The 12,780-nt window shown below is 35.3% G+C and overlaps 1 protein-coding gene across 4 annotated transcripts in view; it reads right to left on the bottom strand.

The window, feature by feature from the left end:
- The window catches only part of LRRIQ1 (leucine rich repeats and IQ motif containing 1), a 230,321-nt gene that overhangs the window by 24,523 nt on the left and 193,018 nt on the right, over nt 1–12,780 (bottom strand). For all 4 annotated transcript variants that reach the window (XM_060413990.1, XM_012174023.3, XM_012174032.4 and 1 more), the window contains 2 exons: nt 8,401–8,533; nt 5,674–5,734 (listed from right to left, as the gene is read on the bottom strand). In XM_060413990.1, the coding sequence (XP_060269973.1) occupies nt 5,674–5,734; nt 8,401–8,533 (194 nt within the window). The remainder of the gene's footprint in view (nt 1–5,673; nt 5,735–8,400; nt 8,534–12,780) is intronic.

The following is a 12,780-nucleotide window of genomic DNA, read 5'->3' as shown; positions in this document are numbered from 1 at the left end:
ATGGTGACTGGAGCCATGAAATTAAAAGACTCTTACTCCTTGGAAGGAAAGTTATGACCAACCTAGATAGCATATTCAAAAGCAGAGACATTACTTTGCCAACAAAGGTCCAGCTAGTCAAGGCTATGGTTTTTCCAGCGGTCATGTATGGATGTGAGAGTTGGACTGTGAAGAAAGCTGAGCACCGAAGAATTGATGCTTTTGAACTGTGGTGTTGGAGAAGACTCTTGAGAGTCCCTTGGACTGCAAGGAGATCCAACTAGTCCATCCAAAAGGAGATCAGTCCTGAAATTTCTTTTGGAAGGAATGATACTAAAGCTGAAACTCCAGTACTTTGGCCACCTCATGCGAAGAGTTGACTCATTGGAAAAGACTCTGATGCTGGGAGCGACTGGGGGCAGGAGGAGAAGAAGACGACAGAGGATGAGATGGCTGGATGGCATCACCGACTCGATGGATGTGAGTCTGAGTGAACTCCGGGAGATGGTGATGGACAGGGAGGCGTGGCGTGCTGCAATTCATGGGGTTGCAAAAAGTCGGACACGACTGAGCGACTGAACTGAACTAACTGACTGATCAAAGCAATACCAAGATTTTGGTGACATCCGTTACAAAATAAGGAAAGACATGCTAACCACATAAGAGACCCTCCTGTTGACTAAAGAGGCTTTAACTATAAGCCTCGGGATTTTAAAATCAGGTTTTATTTGCTTCAATTTAATGACATAATTTTACTACACCTATTTAAAAAGCAGAAATCTCACCCTCCTCCAGACAAGATGATACATACCTACATGTCAAGAAAATATTTGTGAACATGTCTTCCAAAAATCTTGTTATCATCTAAGCCATTAACATCCAGAAGATTGTTTATTCCAAAACAGAAAACAGTATCGGTTATTAACTAAGCCAAATTATAACAGAATCAAATTTAGAAGTGAAATTTAACAATAACACACACTTTAACAATGGTGCCACAATGGTGCAGTTAAATGCAAACGTAGAAATTTCATAGAGGCTAGTTACATGACTAGCAGCATATTTGACTCAACCACATATGCATTGATATTCAAATTCTATCTGTGAAAACACTGGTTTCAAATTGAACATCATCCTTTCTCTTACTGTTAAGGAGTAGAGAAATCATAAAGAAAATATATCTTTTCTTCGATGTCATGCAAAATGGATATACTATACATGCAAAATAGAATAAAATTGACCTTGCTTTTAATACTTGTTCTACAAAACTGTATGTTTAATCCCCAAACATTGTAATATTAAACATTCTTCACAGTTATAACATGATAACCAGTTTGTGTCAGATCAGAATTTTCTTATGTGCAATGCAATAGCAAATATTTAAATAGTGATTTTGCAAAACTCTTGTTGGTCTTTGTCTTCTGATCAGGTCATGTCTGTAGTGTAATATTCTTTTTTCCCATATTTTCACAATGAAATGACTGGTATGAACTCTGGAACATGACTTCTAAGCAAGTGGATCCTGTTTCACCTCCAAACCAAGCTACTTAATTTAAAATAGAGAATCTCTTCCATTTAATAAAGAACAGTCAGTTCTTTCTTCTGATTTTTCACAAACATATTTTATTAAATATTTATTTTAAAATTTTGTATTTTTAGAAGACAAACAGCACGCATAAAATAAACACCTATTTACTTATTATGCAGATATTTTTAATAAAGAGAAATAAAATATTATAAAGTGAAACTCACTTGTAAGCTTTTCAGTTTTTCTACATATAATTTGAATAAACATATTCAAAAGTTTTTAGAAAATTATTTCAAAATTAATTTAACTTCTTTTTGTATTTTGCTTCTTTCACTGTACATTACATCTGTGAAATATAGATCTAGTTCATTTAAGTGTTTGAATAATATGAAAATTATTGCAAAATTACTGTAGATGCTATGAACATACCACATCATTGTTTGTACTATTTCTAGACGTAATACCCGTGTTTTAAAAATATTTTTCTCTTTGATCACAGAAAGCTGAGGTATGCATACCCCTCCATTCATAATACATTGTCATCATTGTGAAAACCCCTTCTCTTATATGATAAGACAGAGGCCTTTTTATGTAACATATGTGGGCATGGAAGGCACTTTAAATGTTTTATAGAGCTTTAATTTATATGTAATAAAATGCACAGAACTTAAACATGAAGTTCAATCATTTTCAAAAAATTTTCCTTTCAATTTATAAGCCCCATAGAAGCTTCAAAATTGGTACTAAGAGTTACTTGTATATCCTCCACACAGCTTGTCCAAATGATATCTTGTATAATTCAAGTTCAATTAATAAAAACAGGAAATTGACATTGGTGCCATACTATTGCTAAACCATAGACCTTATTCACCAGTTTTCACATGCACTCTATTTCTTTGGTTTGTTTATGCTTCTATGACATTTTATCACATGTATAGATTCATGTAACTACCACCACAATCAGAATAGACAATTATTCCATCTCTCCAAACAACCTCTTTGTTTTCCCTTTATAGTAATACCTTCCCCCTAATCTAATAACTGGCAACCACTAATAAATTCCCATCACTATAATTATATAGTTTTGAAAATGTTATGTAAATGAAATCATAAAGAACATTTTGAAATTGTCTTCTTTCACGTAGCAAAATGCTCTTGAGATCCATGAAGATCTTTGTGTATACCATGAGTTTATTCTTGTTTGTTGCTTTTTGACCCTTTTTGTGTATCTATTGTATGCATGTACCACAATGTGTTTACCATTCACCCAGTGAATGAGATTTGGGTCATTTCCAATCTTTTCAGCTATCACAAATAAAACTACAATGAACATTTACATATAAGTTTTTAATTGAACATAAGTTCATCTTTCTAGAAAAAATGCTCAGGAGCAAAACTGCTGAGTCAAATAAGTATATGTTTAACTTTATGAGAAACTGACACTTTTTCTTTTTTTTTAAGTGGCTGTACCCTTCTTCGTAGGGACTTCTCTGTGGCTCAGTGGTAAAGAATCTGCCTGTCAATGTGGGATATGGGGGTTATACGGGTTCAGTCTCTGGGTTGGGAAGATGCCCTGGAGTAGAAAGTGGCAACCCACTCCAGTATCTTGCCTGGAGAATTCCATGGACAGAGAAGCCTGGTGGGCTACAGTCCATGGAATCGCAAAGAGTTGGACACAACTTACTAAAAAACAGCAATTCATGCATATGGTCTATGTCTTTGATGTTTTATAAGCAATGTTTGATAGGTTATGATTGTAAGGAGGCTGCACATGTTAATGTTAACATTTGTGATTTAACTCTACTGCAGTACCCCTTCTCCTTCTGTTTAATCCTGTTTTTTCCTTCCCTCAAAGGAGTTGTTCCTGAGAGCCTTCCCCAGTAAACACCCTACATTCAAATATCAGAATCTCAGAGTATATTTTCTGGAGAAACTGAACCATGAGTGTCTCCTGCAGGAAAATGCTAGCATTTTGGGAGGATAAGTTTAATAAGCAATGCAATTGTCTAGATCTATGACATGCCTTCTGATACATATTTGGAATTAAGTAAAATAATATCTTGTTTGCATTTTTCTCATTCTTGTCTGTCATACAATAACTTTATTCTTGTTTAGAAAACAGAGATATTATTTATTAGCTTCCTCAAAACCCAGCATTTGAATGTTTGATTATGTCTAATTCTGTCCTCACTTTTGAAGCTCAGTGACAAAGTGTCCTAGATGATATTTATATTTATCCCCATATTAAGAAATAACTCCACTGTCTTTTGGTATGCCTTGTTCTGATATGATGTCAACTGTCAATCTATTGTTCCTTTGTAGATAAACTCACTAATTTTTTATTCTGTCTAATCCAGGGTTCTTTTCAAAGACATTATTTTTCATTTTCAGAATTTATAATAGCCTAATTTGTATATCCATCTCCCTCTAATTAAAATTTGATCATTTTTTGTTCGATTATTTTCTGTCCTTTTATTATGGGTGGTATTTTTATGTCTTTGAGGATCTTATAGTAGCAGCTGTTGCAGTTTTTTAACATTTCAAGATTTTCCTTAGTTATGGCCTGGTCCCAGTTGTACAATTTTCTGCACAAGTTTCCTACAGGTAGGGTGTTTTCATTCCCCAACACCCTGAGAGATTTCCACCCAACTTGGCCTTCAATTACCCAGTATCCTTTTGGTATAAATCCTTGATCCATTCCCCTGTCTTGACTCAAAAAAAAAAAAAAAAAAAAGTCTGTTCTACGACTGCTACTTGTTTCGTGTTCCGATGTTCTTCTTCAATATATTTTTTAAAAAGTATTTACCATTGTTATGTATTTGTCATACATTCGTGGGTAGTGTGATATAATGGGATATGGAGGAAGGAGATTAATGTCAAAGGGTTAATCTCATAGAACCACTTTGATTAGTAATCTATCCAATCTGTTTTCATTCATTTTAGAAGTATAACAATTAAATGTAATATCCCTTTCTTTATTGTGGAATTCCTTGGCACTTTATATTCCTGATTTTTGCTCCAAAGTGGCTACTCAAAAATCTGTGTGAGAGTGTTAGTCAATAATATGTAGGGTGTTAATAGCCTGAGGTACCGCTTTTTCTAGGGTAATCTTCATGTCATTCTGCCAGAAGGATTTCTATTAAAATGCAAGAAAATATTTGTTTATTGATTATTTCAAACATGTGCATCCTTCTATAAATATTTCCATAAATAAGCACATTAATTTTAACTATTGTCCTAATTTTTCCCCTCTTTCAGGAAAACTCCTTGAATGAGTAATTCATGAGAATAACGAATATAACAGCTCTGGATATGATAATATTATTTCCCATTAGAGAATACCTTATTTTTTAATACTAAATTCTACAATGGTAAGTTAACTTATAATCAGTTTTCTTGGTGAATGTAGAGTTTGAGCAAGGAATATTCATTGGTTGATATAAATGGAAGGTGTCATAAAGTTAGGGTTATTTGATGCCCTTCATTTTCACATGCCACGGAGGTCATGCACGTCTGTCATTGGTCAGGGTACCCTCTTTTCTGGAAATTTCTGGAAACACTAACATTTCTTGTTTGGGGACTCTGTTTCTCCAGACTCCATATTGGCCATTCTCCTGCTAACATCGGCTCCCTTCTGATAGCATATCTTGCAGCTGACTTTTGAAATGCACATGAGTTATATTGTCCAGAGTATACATTCTGATCACTGTGCTAGAACTTGGTTGCTCCTAACACTCCAACCATTTACACTTTATTACTTACAATGTTTGAATACACAACCACTTTTTAATTTTTACCTGGTTTGATTTTTTGAGTCAGAGGGTGCTTTGCTGTTTCCCTCAAGTATCCTCCTTTTAAAATAGTCTAGACAATAATATTGTTTTATAATTTCTTGCCCAGAGTATCTTTTAAAATATAGTAGCATCTTGTTATTTTAAAATATACCAGATAAACTAAGTATTTTAAGATGACATCATATTTTAAAGTCATATTATAAGCCAAGAAAGCATGGTACTATTTTAATATTTAATATTTTGAGATTATCCCCAAAAGATACAGTTGTGGTATTTTCATAATTTATACCACTTATTGACACATCTTAAAGTGCCATCGGTTGAGTACTGTTGTCCACAACACTTTTTCTGAACTTTAAACACATTTCTTACCACAAGCTGAACTCTTCCACCGTTAAGTACATCTGGATCTAACTCAGGCAAGAAGTGATTGCTGCATAATGACAAAAAGAGAAATCACATTATTATATTAATGTAGAGGAAGACTATGAAAAACATGCCCAATGAAAAGTTTGGGAAAAATCAAATATACAAAATGGAAATAATTGTTTTCTTATGTTAGGTGAATGTAATTTATATTTTTTCATAGTTACTTTAAATTTCAACTTGACATAAATTTTAAATTTGCCAAACAAACACATACACAGATAAAAAATATCTGAAAGTACCAATAACCTTAGCTAATAAATTATAGAAAGGATAATATTGTACCTCATCTACTTATATATCTTACTTATAAGAAAGGCAAAACTTCTTATTTTTAAAATAGCTCTGGTATGTTTAATGCATTATACTAATGCTCACAATTAACTTCTGTTTAAGGCGAGAGCATTGATATTTGGCTTTTAAAGGACTTCTGTTTTAGAAAAAAATTTTTCTTAAAATATTATTACTTATATATTCCTTTATATATTATATTTTCAAAGGAGAAATCTATCAATAATTGCCTGTTGCATTATATGTTTAAATATAACTAATTAAAGAGTAACTGAGGTTGTTAAATGTTTAAGTATCTTAAAAATACATCCTGAAATGTTTTGTTTGTATTTTTCACATTATCTGTACAGATGCTTTTAAATCGCTAAAGAAGACCTCTTTCATCTGGTTAATATAGATGGTAAGCTGTGAGTTATGCAACATTTGGTTATAGTCCTGAAAATATCTTGTTATGAATTATGCATCAATAGGAACACTCAGCAAAATAAAAAAAAGCCTCAAATGTTGATTGCTTTATTCCTATTTTCTTTGCTCTCAATGAAATAGGATATAACAACCCAGGTTTTGAAATGTTTTAATTTCACTTTTTTCCATATTATTAAAGATATTATATGGATAGAATTGACTACATATGAAGGCTTTTTCATTTGTATATATTATAAAAAAGGTTTAATTTTTATACATTATAACATTCTGCTATATTAAGTGTTAGACCTCGTAACTGTATTCTTTGTTATCATTTAAATAGTTAATACCCACAACCCCTGGAAATGTTTCCAAAGTGTCATCTATATTTAGATTCATATTGGTTGATATATTTGAAAATGCTTAAGTAGCACTTTTAAAAATTGTTTTGTGGATATACATAGCTATAGTGAAAGTCATAAAAATTTATGACAACTGTATAATATGGGAAACTAAATACTCAGTATTCTGTAATAACCTATAAAGGAAAAGGGTTTCCCAGGTGGTTCAGTAGGTAAAGAATCTGCCTTCAATGCACGAGACCCAAGAGACCTGGGTTTGGTCCCTGGGTTGGGAAGATGCCCTGGGTGAGGGCATGGCAACCCACTCCAGTATTCTTGCTTGGAGAATCCCATGGACAGAGGAGCCTGGTGCGCTACAGTCCATGGAGTTACAAAGAGTCAGACATGACTGAGGCGACTGAGCACATAAGTGAAAAGGATGTGAAAAAGAATATATATGTGTTCTACACCTGAAGCTAACATGACATTGTAAAGCAACTATACCTTAATTAAACAAAAAAATTCAAAAATATTATCTCCAAGCTTTTATGGTTTAGTAGTTATGTACATCAATGTTTTATGTTATGTATTGTTTGGACTGAATCTTGTTCCCTCAAAATTTATATGTTCAAAATCTTGTTTTCTCAAAATTTATACATTCAAATCCTAATCTTTAATACCTCAGAAAATTACTATATGAAGACAAGGCCTTGAAAGAGACAATTAAGGTAAGACAAGTTCAAAGAGGTGGGCCCTAATCCAAAATAACTGGTGCCCTTGTTCAAAGAGGAGATTAGAACATGACTGAGCGACTGAACTGAACTGAACTGGACAGAGGTGGAAAGATGGTCATGTGAGCAGCCAGTGAGAAGGAGCCATCTGCAAGCCAAGGAGACAGACCTCCAAAGAAACCAAACTTGCTGACTCCTTGATCTTGGGCTTTCAGCTTCCAACACTGTGAGAAAACAGATCTCTGCGCTCTAAGCCATGCAATCTAGTATTTTGTTATGGTAGCCCTAGAAAACTAATATATACATTAATACAACAAAAATTAATTGATTACTTATTAGGTTCAAGGCACCTTTCTTTGCTGCTAAGGGACATCAACATTTGATAACATCAATTTGAGAACTCACCTCTATCCTGTGAGAAAGAGAGATATCATCTCACTATAAAGAGGGGGGAACTAAAACATTGAGACATAACTGAAAATCAGTTACATGACTGGTAAAGTGGCAGGATCGGGATTGAGTTTAATTTTAACTGCCAAACATACATGATAATAAAAATAACAAAAATAAAATACTATAAACACCAATACCAATGATATTTATAAACAATTAATACACACCATGCATTTTACTTTATAAAGTAGAATCATTTGTGTGGTTCATCATCACCATCAATCATTTGTGCTGATTTTTAAGCATTACAGAAACCAAGTTCTTAAATATTTTACAGTGAAAAACACAGTGATCAAATCTATCCTATATAAGAGACCATTTATAGTCTGGTAATGTCGTGTATTGGCCTTCGGCTATATAAAGTCATGTCTGTGCTAGCATAATTAACCTAGGTTTCACTTTTCAATATGTGTTTGCAATACAAAAATCTGATTTAAGGGAGATGACCTCACCATTTCATATTTCTGGAGCCAGTCGTTTCAAGAACCCCAACCTGTGTATGAAGCCATTGGTATGTATATTCTTTACTCCTTTCTAATTTTTCACTTGCAGTGGTATCCTTACACATAAATGCTTCTTCATTATCTAGGGAAAATATGAAAATATTATTTGTTTTTTAAAGAAATCAAGTTTTGGCCAAGCAGCTTAGTCTATGGCTAACAATTTTATCACAAGAAAGAAAAACAAGACAGGTCATGGGAGCTAAATCATCTGTAAAAAAAATACCGTCAGTCACTTATAGATTAAGTAGTTTTCCTGTTTGAGTTTCAAACCCACCTATTTTGAAAAGCAGAGTTGTTTTAATGAAACCAACATCCTATAGGGCTTGTTTTTTAGTGTTTTAGTTAGAAAATAGAACTAATTATTTTTGGTAGACAGAATTTAACATCTAATTGTTCTCATACAATCTTATCCATATGAAGAATTTATAATTTATATTGAGGATATTCAAAACAGATTTGTAATTTAGCATAAAACAAAACTTGGTTTATATAAGCTAGTACAATATAGTAAGTTAGGAAAATCATTTATATTAGGTTTAGGAAACCTGTGGTAATGCCATACCAATGATTACAAAGATGGAGAGGGAGAAAGGCTAACAATGAAGATGAGTATGGAAACCATGCAAAAGGAGAAATTACGCCATGTGAGACTACAAGGTAACAAATATAAAGGAAAATAAAATAGTTTAAAAAAAAGAAAAAGAAAAATCTAACCCTTATAGCTACACTTAAATATAGTATATGTATTTATATTATTCAAAAAAAAAAAAAAAAAGATCTGCAGACATTGCTGACACATCAATGCCTCCCACTTGAGTTACAGTGAAGACCTGTTGTTCTAGAGCACTTCTCCGTGGACTTGATTGTCTAGATGGCTTCTTTGTTGGTGCCATCACCATGCTTAGGGACATGTTAGCTTTGTAGGGTTCACTGACAATACACCAGAGAGGGGGTACCTACTGAAACTAACTCATGGTAAGTAAACTCACAAGAAATCTGCAATTAAAAATCTGGTATTTAAAACGTCAGTTTATTAATTTGAACTATTCTTTCAACTGGCTTCACCTAGCTTAAAACTCAACTTTCAGAAAACTAAGATCTTGGCATCCAGTCCCATCACTTCATGGCAAATAGATGAGGAAAAAGTGGAAACAGTGACAGATTTTATTTTCTTGGGCTCCAAAAGCATTGCAGATGGTCTCTGCAGCCATAAAATTAAAGGACACTGACTCCTTGAAAGGAGCTATGACAAACCTAGACAGCATATTAAAAAGCAGAGACATCACTTTGCTGACAAAGGTCTGTATTTAAAACTATGGTTTTTCCAGTAGTCACGTATGGATGTGAACACTGGACCATAAAGAAGGCTGAGCACCAAAAAATTGATGCTTTCAAATTGTGGTGCTGGAGAAGACTCTTGAGAGTCCCTTGACAGCAAGGAGATCAAGCTAATCAATCCTAAAGGAAATCAACCCTGAATATTCATTGGAAGGACTGATGGTGAAGCTCCAATACTTTGGCCACCTGATACGAAGAGTCGACCCATTGGAAAAGATTCTTGATTCTGGGAAAGATTGAGGGCAGGAGGGCAAGGGGATGAGAGAGGATGAGATGGTTGGATGGCACACTGACTCAACGAACATGAGTCTGACTACACTCTGAGAGATAGCCATGGGCAGGGAAGCCTGGTGTGCAGCAGTCCATGGGGCTGCAAAGAGTCAGGCACGTCTCAGCGGATGAACAATTCTTTCACTATAGATCCTCAAACATAGAAAGTAATCTTTTTTTTTTAATTTTAAAATCTTTAATTCTTACATGCGTTCCCAAACATGAACCCCCTCCCACCTCCCTCCCCACAACATCTCTCTGGGTCATCCCCTTGCACCAGCCCCAAGCATGCTGCATCCTGCGACAGACATAGACTGGCGATTCAATTCTTACATGATAGTATACATGTTAGAATGCCATTCTCCCAAATCATCCCACCCTCTCCCTCTCCCTCTGAGTCCAAAAGTCCGTTATCCACATCTGTGTCTTTTTTCCTGTCTTGCATACAGGGTCATCATTGCCATCTTCCTAAATTCCATATATATGTGTTAGTATACTGTATTGGTGTTTTTCTTTCTGGCTTACTTCACTCTGTATAATTGGCTCCAGTTTCATCCATCTCATCAGAACTGACTCAAATGAATTCTTTTTAATGGCTGAGTAATACTCCACTGTGTATATGTACCACAGCTTTCTTATCCATTCATCTGCTGATGGACATCTAGGTTGTTTCTATGTCCTGGCTATTATAAACAGTGCTGCGATGATTGCAGGTTGTTTGGAGGACAAATGAGACATGCTGTGAAGCTTATTTTGAATGCTAGGTGCATGGGCAGAGACACATTCACTCAGCATCTATTGTTTTGACTATGTTAAGGCAATACATTCATCATGACTTCTTTTCCGATTATACAGAGTGAAGTAAGCCAGAAAGAAAAACACCAATACAGTATACTAACACATATATATGGAATTTAGGAAGATGGCAATGACGACCCTGTATGCAAGACAGGGAAAGAGACACAGATGTGTATAACGGACTTTTGGACTCAGAGGGAGAGGGAGAGGGTGGGATGATTTGGGAGAATGACATTCTAACATGTATACTATCATGTGAATTGAATCGCCAGTCTATGTCTGACGCAGGATGCAGCATGCTTGGGGCTGGTGCATGGGGATGACCCAGAAAGTTGTTATGGGGAGGGAGGTGGGAGGGGTTCATGTTTGGGAATGCATGTAAGAATTAAAGATTTTAAAATTAAAAAAATAAAAAACTAAAATTAAAAAAAATAATAAATAAATAATAATAAAAGATAAAAAAAAAAATTTGCTGTGGTACTAGTGAAATGACTAGGTTTCAGTCCAAAGAGATACAAGTCCAGTTCTCAGAAAAGCTACAAGTCAAGATGTTTATTTCTCTAAATTACATTACTTAATTTCCTGTTAACTTCTCATGACATCTTACATTTCTAAAATGGTCATATTCCTTGTTTCCTCCGTCCGTGCTAAGTTCCTTCAGTTGTGTCCGATTCTTTGTTACCTTATAGACTGTAGCCAGGCTCCTTTGTCCATGGCCTAACCCAGGCAAGCATACTGGAGTGGATTGCCATTTCCTTCTCCAGGGGATCTTCCGCACCCAGGGATCAAACCTGTGTATCTGTTGGCAGATTCTTTACCACTAGCACCACCTGGGCTTCCTGAATTTAAGCCAATCCCTCCATAGTTGCAGAGCTTCCCTGACAGCTCAGTTGGTAAAGTATCCGCCTGCAAGGCAGGAGGCCCTGGTTCAATTCCTGGGTCGGGAAGATTCGCTGGAGAAGGGATAGGCTACCCACTCCAGTATTCTTGGGCTTCCCTTGTGGCTCAGCTGGTAAAGAATCCATCTGCAACATGGGAGACCTGGGTTCGATCCCTGGAAAGGCTATCCACTCCAGTATTCTGGCCTAGAGAACTCCATGGACTGTACAATCCATGGGATTGCAAAGAGTCTGACACGACTGAGTGACTTTCATTTTCACTTTCTCCATAGTTGCTGAACTGAAGGAGCAATTACTCTGCATTTAAGAGCTGACCACTGAATTCATGAGCAGACACCATTTTAATAAACGGCCTTCTTTATACAGAAACTAAAAAAGAGACTCAAACAAAGGGAAGATTTGGGCTTGTCACCCTGGTTACTGCATGAAGCACTAAGTTTCTTTTCCAGCAGAGTCCCAGGGTTTTATCTGCCTTTCTTGGTTGATCAGACCAAATGGTGAACCTATGGGTGCAATGACAGAAAGGAAGGACAGAGAGGAATCAGTGACCCTGATAATCAACTCAACTCACAACTGGAACTTTACTTACTCTTGATAGGAAGCAAGTGTACTTTTAGCTAAAAATAATGCATCTTTCTGCTTCTGAAAACAGAGGCATATACGTGCAATAGCTCCCTTTTAAAGTGCTCATTCTGAAAAGTTTTCCTCAATTCTACAATAACACTCCATAAACCCTAAGTGGTTTTACATCAGACTCAGTCCAGTTTCTCAATAATCATCCTCGAGTAAAGATTAGAGATTTCACTGTAAGAGTCCCACTCATATTAAGTCTTTTAACCTGAAGGCATGGATTGGTAGATTGGCATGCATTCAGTGTCAAAAGAGAACTAGCATAGTGGTGACATTGGCTGGATAGATCCGAGCATACTGTCATTCAAATGCTGCAGGAAATGATTCTGGCAAGTGACTTTTGCTACACCATTTCAGGATTACCCCTGTCACTGAGGAGAAAGTAGGATTTACT

This window comes from Ovis aries, chromosome 3 (genome assembly GCF_016772045.2).
Source record: "Ovis aries strain OAR_USU_Benz2616 breed Rambouillet chromosome 3, ARS-UI_Ramb_v3.0, whole genome shotgun sequence".
Classification (NCBI taxonomy): domain Eukaryota; kingdom Metazoa; phylum Chordata; class Mammalia; order Artiodactyla; family Bovidae; genus Ovis; species Ovis aries.
Note: the sequence above shows the minus strand (reverse complement) of the source record. Positions and strands in the feature narration are given on the sequence as shown.